At 35.3% G+C, this 13,116-nt stretch overlaps 1 protein-coding gene across 1 annotated transcript in view; it reads left to right on the forward strand.

Moving 5' to 3' along the window:
- UBA6 (ubiquitin like modifier activating enzyme 6) overlaps positions 1 to 13,116 on the forward strand; it is a 98,952-nt gene that overhangs the window by 73,739 nt on the left and 12,097 nt on the right. Inside the window, exons 23-28 of the mRNA XM_081249469.1 lie at positions 840 to 968; positions 2,428 to 2,479; positions 2,574 to 2,637; positions 3,957 to 4,026; positions 5,474 to 5,545; positions 8,092 to 8,209. Of these exons, the coding sequence (XP_081105595.1) occupies positions 840 to 968; positions 2,428 to 2,479; positions 2,574 to 2,637; positions 3,957 to 4,026; positions 5,474 to 5,545; positions 8,092 to 8,209 (505 nt within the window). The remainder of the gene's footprint in view (positions 1 to 839; positions 969 to 2,427; positions 2,480 to 2,573; positions 2,638 to 3,956; positions 4,027 to 5,473; positions 5,546 to 8,091; positions 8,210 to 13,116) is intronic.

Genomic DNA, 13,116 nt, shown 5'->3' on the forward strand with positions numbered 1-13,116 from the left:
GGATCTTGAATTTAGTTCCTTGTCTTATACAGTAGAACCTTGTCGTTTATCCATTCTGTATATAGTAGTTTGTATCTGCTAACCCCAACACTTTATGTCAGTGTAATCTTATTTTCAAGTTGCCTATAAATAGTTTACCTCCTTAAACAGAGATTATACATTAATATTGTATATAGTAAGTATATGAGGAATCTCGAAGTTAGCAGGTCACAAATAACCCTTCATTTTTAATTTGGTCAAACTATATGGAGTTGCACATATTTTACAATGTTTGACTCACAGAACAGCAATTCATATGGTTCAACCTAATAAGGATTTGATAAATGATAAGAGAGCTACAAATAATAAAACAGATTGTTAATAAGCTCTTTGGAAAAAACTGAGGTAAGTTTTAGTGAAAATTTCAGGAGTAGGAATGATCTCAGATTTATTAGTCTAATGGTGAGGGCAACTTCAAAGCTGTTTTTTCATTTTCCTTTAATCCTACACTAAGAAGGCCAACTTTTTAGTGTAACATATTATTCATAGCACTTCGTATAGTAAGCACATACATAGTACTAACTTACCACTAGCAAGACATGAGAATAACTTGGGAGATAAGAAACTTTAGAGTTAACATTTTGCATACTATCTTTTCCCATTTCCCCTCCAGAAAAGAAAAGAAAGAGGGAAAGTAGAAAGACGGGGACAGGGAGCTTGAGGTGAAAATAATAAAATCATAAGACACATGAGCTGGCACTTCAAACTTTGGCTGACATTTCCTAGGAATATGTGCATGTGTGTTTGTGTGATTAATTGGACATGTATTTGCTTTGTTTTCTTTTTTCCTCTCATTCTAGAAGATACAAACTGGACACAGTTTAGAAGGCTGTTTTCAAGTTATTAAGTTACTTAGCAGAAGACCTAGAAATTGGTCCCACTGTGTAGAATTAGCAAGATTAAAGTTTGAAAAATATTTTAACCATAAAGTAAGTATACATTATAAAACATTAAGGAAAAGTCTAAACTTGGCTCATTTAATTACTATGAAATTAATTTCATTGACCTGAAAATGTGTATTCTTTCTTTCAGGAAGCTTTTCAGAAATTAGTAAGTTAACTGAGAACAAGTGACGGGCACACAACTAATTTCTTCCTGAATGCTACTGATTAAAGAATGCATTTAAACTCCACCCATTCGCTTGTCAGTTATACATTTAACTAATCCTTGTCTTTCTGTGTACAAAATGGGTTTTAATAAAATAGGGGTTCCTTCTAGAGAAGAAGGAATACATTTAATCAGTAATCATTAAAAAGTTTGTTGTTCAGAGTAAAGCAAGAGACTGAGAGAATAGAGATTCCATCAGAAATTTTTTTTGGAATTTTGCCTTCCCCATATATATCTAATAATCACATTTTGTCTGTTTCCTCATTGTAAAATGGGAGTAATAAATTGGTGCCTGACTCATAGCATAGTGGTGAGGATCAAATGAGTTAATACATGCAAAGTCTTTAGCATAGAATCTGGTCCATCCCATAAATATTTAGTGAAATATTAGCTGTTATTCTTACTCCAGTTACATACAGAAGCTTGAATGTGTCCTGCACTCTGTTTAGTCTCTCCCTCTCTTTAGGCTCTTACCTATTGGAATATAAAATAAGCTCATCTTTTTAAAGTCTTTAAATTATACTTATTCATGTTTTTCACTTCCGTTTTTGCTCTGCTTCTTGGAAAAGTGGTCTATACTAACTGTTGCCATGTCTTCATCCAGTAAATGTGTCTTCTTTCCCCAGGACTGTTGAAATTATTCTTACCATGACTATCAATGACCTCATGTTTCAAAATCTACAGAACTCTTTTTTGTCCTTATCTTCTATGGGTTTTTTTAACTTTTTCTTATTGTGGAAAAATTCAACCACAGAAATAATAGAGAAAATAGCATATAATTAATCTCCATGTATTCCTCATATATTTGTCACCCAGGTTTAACAATTAACAGCTCATAGAAAATCTTATTTCATCTATAATCCCACCTAATATACCCTCCCCCTAGATGGTTTTGAAGCAAATCTCGAGCAGCATATCATTTCAAAATATAAAATACTGTGTATTTTTACTGTGTTTTTTGCTTGTTTTAAGGATTAGCTCTTTGAAAGGAGCAGTATGATATGTAAAATATGCCACCGTTTGTGAAAAGGGCCAAAATAATCTATATTCATGTTTGCCATAGATGCAAAAAAAAGAAAAAAAAACTATATAAGTGTTGATAAAAAATAGCAATAGAAGTTATTCCAAGTTGAGGTGGGGGGCAGTGACAGGAAAATGGACAGATTGAGTACACGGTGACTGGAAGACTTCACTGTATGTCTTTGTATGTTGTTTTTTGGGGTTTTTTTACTTCAGTTAATATTAAGTAGTGATTTTTTTTTAATTCAATTTTTTCTTTAGGCTCTTCAGCTTCTTCACTGTTTCCCTCTGGACACACGATTAAAAGATGGCAGTAAGTATATATCAGTGTTGAGAAGAAAGTTTAATGCAATTTATTACTGACTGCTGACACTGAAAATAATATTTTGTATTTTGTATTTTGTTAGGTTTGTTTTGGCAGTCACCAAAAAGGCCCCCCTCTCCATTAAAATTTGATCTAAATGAACCTTTGTAAGTATATATATCCAGTTTTATATACATCCTTCATTGTAAACTTCTTAACTGTATAGGTTTACATTGCAGGGTGAAAACTGCAGGCTTTTTAATGTTAAATTATTGCATCCCTGTTAATCTAAGAGTTAGCATAGCATTTTGGCCAACAAAGCCAGCCACAATTCTTCTCCCCACACATAGGTGAATCTACTTATTTACATGGTAAATAATCTTATTATTTTTGTCTTCTCTAAAGTACAACCGAAGTGTCATCTCTTTGACATTATTCATTAAAAAGTAAAATAAAGACAGATGTTTTCCTATTTAATGAAGTCAGTATATACGAAACTTCAGTTACATGGGGGAAAATGATCACTACTAAATAACTCCCTAAATAATCTCAGGTTAATTTTCAAAGGAGTTGATCTTTGAGTAAATGCCTGTATATCCTATCTATATTAGATATGCATTTTATACACAAACACACTTATATGTATATATTTTAATTAAACACTTAGCTTGTTAACCTTCCTTTCAACAAGTAATTCTGTGCTTAGTTTTTTCCTCTGGTGCTTATTCTAGTCACCTTATCCTGATTGCTGCTTCTTTTTTTAAATAAATTTATTTATTTATTTATTTATCCTTGGCTGCACTGAGGCTTCGTTGCTGTGCTCCGGCTTTCTCTAGTTGTGGCGAGCGGGGGCTACTCTTCGTTGCGGTGCGCCGGCTTCTCATTGCGGGGGCTTCTCTTGTTGCAGAGCATGGGCTCTAGGTGCACGGGCTTCAGTAGTTGTGGCTCTAGAGCTCAGGCTCAGTAGTTGTGGCACCTGGGCTTAGTTACTCCATGGCATGTGGGATCTTCCCGGACCAGGGCTCGAACCCATGTCCCCTGCACTGGCAGGTGGATTCTTAACCACTGCGCCACCAGGGAAGCCCTGATTGCTTCTTCTATAAAACTTACCTTTTTGTTTTTAAACAAACTCATTTGCTTAGTTTGAACTTATTGTACACTCTTTAAAACCAAGTTTGTAATATTTTCTTATGAATTAAAATGAATTTTCTTTCAATGCTTTTTCTACTTCTGGCCACTTCTCTCCCCAAAGTAGTCTTGATCACTACCTGGATATTAGTGCTTATGAGGATAAACATGTGATGTTTTCTCTTTTATAATTTCTACAATGCCTTGGTCTAGACCAGAATTTCATTGCCTAACTTTAAAAAAAATAATCCTGTAACAAAAATTCTGTAATTACTTATCTTCAGCATTTTAAAGGCTATAGTTTCTGGTAAACATCTTTGAAACTGTGCATTCACGCTTTATTTTTTAATTTCAAAAGGCACTTCAGTTTCCTTCTGAATGCTGCAAAATTATATGCTACAGTCTATTGCATTCCATTTACAGAAGAGGTAAGATATTCTTCAAGCCCTAACAAGTGATAGAAAAGGTTAGAATTAGATGACTTAGCTAATTGCATCATCAAAATGTGTTTTATGTTATAAGAATTGTTCTTCGATATAAACTTTTCATTTTGTTCTAGTGTTGCCCATTCTAATAAAGCAGAAGCTACAATCTCATTGCAGCATCACTAAGTAGAAGAAAGTCACTTTTTTTATGAACTTAAGTAGCGAAACAAATATTTGTAAAAGCAGTCTTACTTTATTTTTAAAACATTTATAGCCTACTAACTTTAATTATTGTAATTACTCTGAAAACCCAAAGTGACCTATTTCATAATAATTTTTAAATATTTCTTAGTGATTCTGTTTGTTATCATTTGTTTGGCTTATTTTTGTGAAATTAACATACGCTTTTCAGGAGATTTGAAAATGCTAGCCTACATTGACATTGCTTAACTTTTATCATTTATACCTTTTCTCTTAGACATCATCTTCATTGACTCATATGTAAAGGGATCTAATACAGTTTTATTTGAAAGGCAGGTCTGCATTAGTGAATTTTCCTTCTCAAATGCATAATAGAGCTAAATAAATTAATATACTTTTAGGTACTAGGCTGAATGGGAAATATGAGCCAGATCCATAACTAGAATTGGCTATTTTGGATCTAGATATAAAAATGCCTGTTGTACATTAATCCCTTTTGGAATTAACATGCAGTAAAATATACCATAAATGTCTGGTAGAAATAGTGGCATTCAGTTGGGTATTTTTTTTGTGAAAGGAGTGATAATTTTGTGATGAGTTGTAGGTGACCTCAAAAGCACTGTGTCTCAGTTTTTCCTAAGTAGATTCTTAATAATAAACATGGATATAGCCTTAAATTCATCTAAGTTTATCCTGAACCATTTAAATATTTTCCTGCTTCCAAAGGTATGAATTCCATTTACTGTGAGTCAATGTATATTGAGTATAACTTTCCGCATGGAACTTTGTAAAACAATGAAGAGATAGTTCCTGATCTCAAGGCACTCTGTCTGATACAACCAGTCCTAAAACTACCTTTTTAAAAATTTGTGGATGGACTTCCCTGGCAGTCCAGTGGTTAAGACTCCATGCTCTCAGTGCAGGGGGCACGGGTTTGATCCCTGGTCGGGGAAGATCCCACCTGCTGCATGGCACGGCCAAAAAAAAAAAAAATTTGTGGAAAGAACTAAGATTTCAGGTTTGTTGCCTAACAAGTACTTTTTTACACACACCACCCCCACTTCCCAGCCTTTGTGGATGGTATTTCTATAGAACTAAAAGTAAATGTCACAAACAGATGTGGTCTAACAGTTATATCATAAATTATTCAAATATTTAGTATGATAAAGGACCTTTTTTAGGTTGTTTTTTAGGTTTAGAATTCAGAATTTTAAGAATATGTTGATAAAATTACTGTTTTAAAAACCAGGACTTATCAGCAGATACCCTGTTGAATATTCTTTCCGAAGTAAAGATTCAGGAATTCAAACCTTCCAACAAGGTATGTGTACAAGTTCATTCATTTAGCCAATAGTCATTGAACTTCTACTTGTGTCAAGTCTCTTTCTAAACCTGGAGAAGCCCATAGGAACAAAACAAAATTCTTGTTCTTGTGCGAGTTGGGCCAGAGGGAGACTATTAAAAAAAAGTGCCAATAATTATGTAATATTGCATTGTGGGCATAAATGCTAATAAGAAAAAATAAAACAGGGAAAACAAAGGGTGATGGAGCTGGTGTCATCTTATACGAGATAAAAGGGGAAAGCTTCTCTGATATGGTAACATTTGAGCAGAAGCCTGAAGGAAGTGAGGGAGTGGGCCATACTGTTATCTGGTGAAAGAGCAGTACAGATGGCAGGAACAAGTTCAGAGAAAGGCCTTGAAAGACTTTGAAGGCCAGAATTTTTCTGGAGGAGAATACGCAAGAGAAGAGTGGTAGATGGCGAGATTGGAGAGGTAGTGAGGGTTATAAGTACTTCATGTTTTATTATGAGATAAGAAGCCAGTGGAGGATTTTAAGCAGAGGACACAACCTGACATATTTAAAAGGATGACCCTGACAATTGTGTTAAGAATGATTAGGACATGAGAGAGGAAGCAGAAATAGCTATTAGGAGATTATAGTCAAGATATGATGGTGGTTTGAATGAACCATAAACAGGGGCAGTGGGTAACAGGGAAGTTGTGGTAAGAGGTTGGATTCTGTGCACATTTTGCAGTAGCCCTGACAGGATTTGTAAGGAATTGGTTTGAGTATGCAAGAAAAAAAGATTATTTTCTTAGTTGAAAAAAAGAAGCAAGCTTAATTGCTCCGAGTGACAGGGAGAAGATAGAGGAAGTTTGAGCAGAGAAAAAAAAAGATGTGAAGTAATTGCCTAGGGGAGTGGGAAAAGTGGGGAATTAGAAGATGTTGTAGAATTTTAAGACAGTATTTAATATCCACTTAATGTTAATTCCACTTAATGTATTCCACTACATGTGGCTGGAGAAAAGGCATTTAGCTGCTTGGGTGCTACTGTAGAATAGCTGGTAAATTGGATTGTAACAAGGGTTGGGATTTTGTCAGGCAAATATGTTGGAAGGAGAAAGACAGGGAGTATTAATAAAGATGGAACATGAAATTTAGGCAGGGTAAATAAAATTTGAAAATAATAAATATTTTTCTTTTTCACATGTTCATTATGTGCCTTTTCGTATGCACTCTAAAAAGAAATAAACCACAGAACAACCTTCTGTTCCGTTTACCTTTAGCTATACTGGAAAATGTGGAGTAATGAGTGCCTCCCTGCAAAATTCAAGTAGGAAGTGGTGTGTGCAGTCTTCCACTATGCATTTTTATTTTAGGGACAAGGAAAACTTGTAGGTAGTTCATTTTGTGCAAGTAAATAGGTTTTCTGAATGAAATGTTCATGACTTTTAGTTTATCAAGAACAAAAGTACAGAAAGGAAAAACAAAATTCCTATATAAAGAAGATTCCTAGCCCATGTTTCTAATGGGCAAAGCTGCTAGACAGAAGCCAAGGAAATATGCATCAATAACTTTACAGGTCTCTACTGCTCTTCAATATGTTTTCTAGCTTGAATTGCTTCGTTCTGTGTCAAAGTTTTGGCGGCATAAATTACCCTGAGCAATTTTAACATGACTTATGTGCTTTTTTACCACTCCTTGAAGCAGCTCCCACTGAAGCTTCAGCATCTGGCACTCCTAGTTAAAAGATGCCATAGCCAAAAAATATCAACTACACATTCTGGCAAATAAAAATTACTGCTTCCCTGACTCCTTAATATTTCTCAAATATTTATAATCATATTTAATATGTAAAAATGTGAATTGGATGTGTCTTTTTAATAAGAAATAGTATTTTAATGATGATATGTAGCTAGTTTCTTGGTTTGAGAATATTAACTTCACTGCCCTTGTGTTTAATAAGTAATTTCTTAAAGGTAAATTACTTATATGTGCTGCCCTAAGCATGCAACTATATGAAGGAAGACATATTCTTTGGGATAGAACTTCTTTTCAGTAGTCAATAAATGTTTAAAAGATGCTTGTATTACATATTTTGTGGAGTTCATCAATTTCTTTGGAGACAGAAAACAGCTCTGCACTAGTTAGAGGTATGTAATTTGGTTTGAAGTTGATTTGTCAGAATCACAAACTGTTGATTAACATTAACTTTATTTTAGTGTGGAATTTTAAGAGAGAGTTGTATGAACTTAGATCTTATAAACTATTCAGTATTTTTAACACCCACTATGAGCAAGTTTATTTTAGATATGTTGAGGTTATCTCAGTGAACAAGATAAAGATCCCTGTTCTCATAGAGTTTACATGTCAGTGTGAGGCAGTAGATAATAAATATGTAAATAACATAATATTACTTAACAACAGAAGGTGTAAAATACATTGGGCCATAATGATTAATAATCTAATTAAACCAATAGAATGTTTTCTCTTTGTGACTTATTTGATAAAAACAGATTTGTTAGTCAAACTTAGGTGTAGGATGTGATATCATTAATGAATATACATACATATATTTAAAGGTTGTTCAAACAGATGAAACTGCAAGGAAACCAGACCATGTTCCTGTTAGCAGTGAAGATGAGAGGAATGCTGTTTTCCAACTGGAAAAGGCTATTTCATCTAGTGAAGCTACCACAAGTAAGGGGAAATCTTTATAAAAATGTTTTGAACTAAAGTGATTTTTTTTTTTTTTTTTTTTGGCGGTACGTGGGCCTGTCACTGTTGCGGCCTCTCCCGTTGCGGAGCACAGGCTCCGGACGCGCAGGTCCAGCGGCCATGGCTCACGGCCCCAGCCGCTCCGCAACATATGGGATCCTCCCAGACCGGGGCACGAACCCGTGTCCCCTGCATTGGCAGGCAGACTCTCAACCACTGTGCCACCAGGGAAGCCCCAAACTAAAGGGATTTTTATTTTCACTAAGCTGTACACTCAAAAGGTTGTGGGATTAAATCATAACAACAACAATAATATTGATATTACTTGATTCCATGATCATATGAAAGTCACTGTTCATCTTTAACTGTGACTCAATTCATAACTTTCTCCACCATTTCCCTACCATAGAAGGCTGAAATGTAAGTCTGCTTTGTTTTTGCTGTTGTGATTGTTTTAGTTCTTGAGATTCTATTGTGTGGTTCCTTTTTAACTTATGGCTAGCATAATGAAGAAAACATGGAGTCCTTTGGAGACTAACCCTGAGATCCAGTGAAATCACTTTAGGAAAAAAAATCATAGACAGATTTCTTCTTGGCTTCTTAGTCTCCATAATTACACACAGGAAATACAAACCTGACCTATGTACACCTTTGCTAAATGGTCTTAAATATCAGGAAACTGAACTTTTAATTCCTTAAAAACAGATCCATATTAGCTCATGTTTTTAGACCTGCTCAGCACCTTTCTACTACATAAATCAGTTTCCAAACTTTTGGGATTTTACACAAAGACCAGTAAAATTCAGGAGAAAAGCCTAGATTAGCCAACTATTTATTTTGCAAGTAAAATGTTTATATCCTAAGTTAATAATTATAATTCTAGAAAAAACATATTACCATTTCTTACTTTCTCATTTCATCACAGATTAAATACACCTGTCTACAGAATGATTTGAGGAACCACTAATCTAGAAATCTTTCATAAAGACACTTATTTTTATTTGACCAATATACCCTATTCTTAGTTATCAGAGGTAAAATGTTTCAGAGTAGTATTTATGAAATCAATTTTTTTTTAAAGTTTATTTATTTATTTTTTAAATTAGTTTCTGCTTTATAACAAAGTGAATCAGTCATACATATACATCTGTTCCCACATCCCTTCCCTCATGCATCTCCCTCCCTCCCACCCTCCCCATCCCACCCCTCCAGGCGGTCACAAAGCACCGAGCTGATCTCCCTGTGCTCTGCGGCTGCTTCCCACTATCTATCTACCTTACGTTTGGTAGTGTATACACGTCCATGCCTCTCTTTCGCCTTGTCACAGCCCACCCTTCCCCCTCCCCATATCCTCAAGTCCATTCTCAAGTAGGTCTGCGTCTTCATTCCCGTTTTGCCCCTAGGTTCTTCATGACATTTTTTTTTTAAATTCCGTATATATGTGTTAGCATACGGTATTTGTCTTTCTCTTTCTGACTAACTTCACTCTGTATGACAGACTCTAGGTCTATCCACCTCATTACAAATAGCTCAGTTTCGTTTCTTTTTATGGCTGAGTAATATTCCATTGTATATATGTGCCACATCTTCTTTATCCATTCATCCGATGATGGACACTTAGGTTGTTTCCAGCTCCGGGCTATTGTGAATAGAGCTGCAATGAACATTTTGGTACATGTCTCTTTTTGAATTATGGTTTTCTCAGGGTATATGCCCAGTAGTGGGATTGCTGGGTCATATGGTAGTTCTATTTGTAGTTTTTTAAGGAACCTCCATACCGTTCTCCATAGTGGCTGTACCAATTCACATTCCCACCAGCAGTGCAAGAGTGTTCCCTTTTCTCCACACCCTCTCCAGCATTTATTGTTTCTAGATTTCTTGATGATGGCCATTCTGACTGGTGTGAGATGATATCTCATTGTAGTTTTGATTTGCATTTCTCTAATGATTAATGATGTTGAGCATTCTTTCATGTGTTTGTTGGCAGTCTGTATATCTTCTTTGGAGAAATGCCTATTTAAGTCTTCTGCCCATTTTTGGATTGGGTTGTCTGTTTTTTTGCTATTGAGCTGCATGAGCTGTTTATAAATTTTGGAGATTAATCCTTTGTCAGTGGCTTCATTTGCAAATATTTTCTCCCATTCTGAGGGTTGTCTTTTGGTCTTCTTTATGGTTTCCTTTGCTGTGCAAAAGCTTTGAAGTTTCATTAGGTCCCATTTGTTTATCTTTGTTTTTATTTCCATTTCTCTAGGAGGTGGGTCCAAAAGGATCTTGCTGTGATTTATGTCATAGAGTGTTCTACCTATGTTTTCCTCTAAGAGTTTGATAGTTTCTGGCCTTACATTTAAGTCTTTAATCCATTTTGAGCTTATTTTTGTGTATGGTGCTAGGGAATGATCTAATCTCAAACTTTTACATGTCCCTGTCCAGTTTTCCCAGCACCACTTATTGAAGAGGCTGTCCTTTCTCCACTGTACATTCCTGCCTCCTTTATCAAAGATAAGTTGGCCATATGTGCGTGGGTTTATCTCTGGGCTTTCTATCCTGATCCACTGATCTATCTTTCTGTTTTTATGCCAGTACCAGACTGTCTTAATTACTGTAGCTTTGTAGTATAGTCTGAAGTCAGGGAGCCTGATTTCTCCAGCTCCGTTTTTCGTTCTCAAGATTGCTTTAGCTATTCGGGGCCTTTTGTTTTTCCAAACAAATTTTGAAATTTTTTGTTCTAGTTCTGTGAAAAATGCCATTGGTAGTTTGATAGGGATTGCATTGAATCTGTAGATTGCTTTGGGTAGTAGAGTCATTTTCACAATATTGATTCTTCCAATCCAGGAGCATGGTATATCTCTCCATCTATTTGTATCATCTTTAATTTCTTTCATCAGTGTCTTATAGTTTTCTGCATACAGGTCTTTTGTCTCCTTAGGTAGGTTTATTCCTAGATATTTTATTCTTTTTGTTGCGATGGTAAATGGGAGTGTTTTCTTGATTTCATTTTCAGATTTTTCATCATTAGTGTACAGGAATGCCAGAGATTTCTGTACATTAATTTTATATCCTGCTACTTTACCAAATTCATTGATTAGCTCTAGTAGTTTTTCGGTAGCATCTTTAGGATTCTCTATGTATAGTATCATGTCATCTGCAAACAGTGACAGCTTTACTTCTTCTTTTCCAATTTGGATTCCTTTTATTTCCTTTTCTTCTCTGATTGCTGTGGCTAAAACTTCCAAAACTATGTTGAATAAGAGTGGTGAGAGTGGGCAGCCTTGTCTTGTTCCTGATCTTAGTGGAAATGGTTTCAGTTTTTCACCATTGAGGACAATGTTGGCTGTGGGTTTGTCATATATGGCCTTTATTATGTTGAGGAAAGATCCCTCTATACCTACTTTCTGCAGGGTTTTTATCATAAATGGGTGTTGAATTTTGTCGAAAGCTTTCTCTGCATCTATTGAGATGATCATATGGTTTTTCTCCTTCAACTTGTTAATATGGTGTATTACATTGATTGATTTGCGTATATTGAAGAATCCTTGCATTCCTGGGATAAACCCCACTTGATCATGGTGTATGATCCTTTTAATGTGCTCTTGGATTCTGTTTGCTAGTATTTTGTTGAGGATTTTTGCATCTATGTTCATCAGTGATATTGGCCTGTAGTTTTCTTTCTTTGTGACATCCTTGCCTGGTTTTGGTATCAAGGTGATGTCGGCCTCGTAGAATGAGTTTGGGAGTGTTCCTCCCTCTGCTATATTTTGGAAGAGTTTGAGAAGGATAGGTGTTAGCTCTTCTCTAAATGTTTGATAGAATTCACCTGTGAAGCCATCTGGTCCTGGGCTTTTGTTTGATGGAAGATTTTTAATCACAGTTTCAATTTCAGTGCTTGTGATTGGTCTATTCATATTTTCTATTTCTTCCTGAGTCAGTCTTGGCAGGTTGTGCATTTCTAAGAATGTGTCCATTTCTTCCAGGTTGTCCATTTTATTGGAATAGAGTTGCTTATAGTAATCTCTCATAATCTTTTGTATTTCTGCAGTGTCAGTTGTTACTTCTCCTTTTTCATTTCTAATTCTATTGATTTGAGTCTTCTCCCTTTTTTTCTTGATGAGTCTGGCTAATGGTTTGTCAATTTTGTTTATCTTCTCAAAGAACCAGCTTTTAGTTTGGTTGATCTTTGCTATCGTTTCCTTCATTTCTTTTTCATTTATTTCTGATCTGATCTTTATGATTTCTTTCCTTCTGCTAGCTTTGGGGTATTTTTGTTCTTCTTTCTCTAATTGCTTTAGGTGCAGGGTCAGGTTGTTTACTCGAAATGCTTCCTGTTTCTTAAGGTGGGATTGTATTGCTATAAACTTCCCCCTTAGAACTGCTTTTGCTGCGTCCCATAGGTTTTGGGTCGTCGTGTCTCCATTGTCATTTGTTTCTAGGTATTTTTTAATTTCCTCTTTGATTTCTTCAGTGATCACTTCGTTATTGAGTAGTGTATTGTTTAGCCTCCATGTGTTTGTATTTTTTACACATCTTTTCCTGTAATTGATGTCTAGTCTCATAGCATTGTGGTCGGAGAAGATACTTGATACAATTTCAATTTTCTTAAAATTACCGAGGCTTGATTTGTGACCCAAGATATGATCTATCCTGGAGAATGTTCCATGAGCACTTGAGAAAAATGTGTATTCTGTTGTTTTTGGATGGAATGTCCTATAAATATCAACTAAGTCCATCTCGTTTAATGTATCATTTAGAGCTTGTGTTTCCTTATTTATTTTCATTTTGGATGATCTGTCCATTGGTGAAAGTGGGGTGTTAAAGTCCCCTACTATGATTGTGTTACTGTCGATTTCCCCTTTTATGGCTGTTAGTATTTGCCTTATGTATTGAGGTGCTCC

Source organism: Mesoplodon bidens (genome assembly GCF_964165515.1).
Source record: "Mesoplodon bidens genome assembly, chromosome: 1".
NCBI classification, from domain to species: domain Eukaryota; kingdom Metazoa; phylum Chordata; class Mammalia; order Artiodactyla; family Ziphiidae; genus Mesoplodon; species Mesoplodon bidens.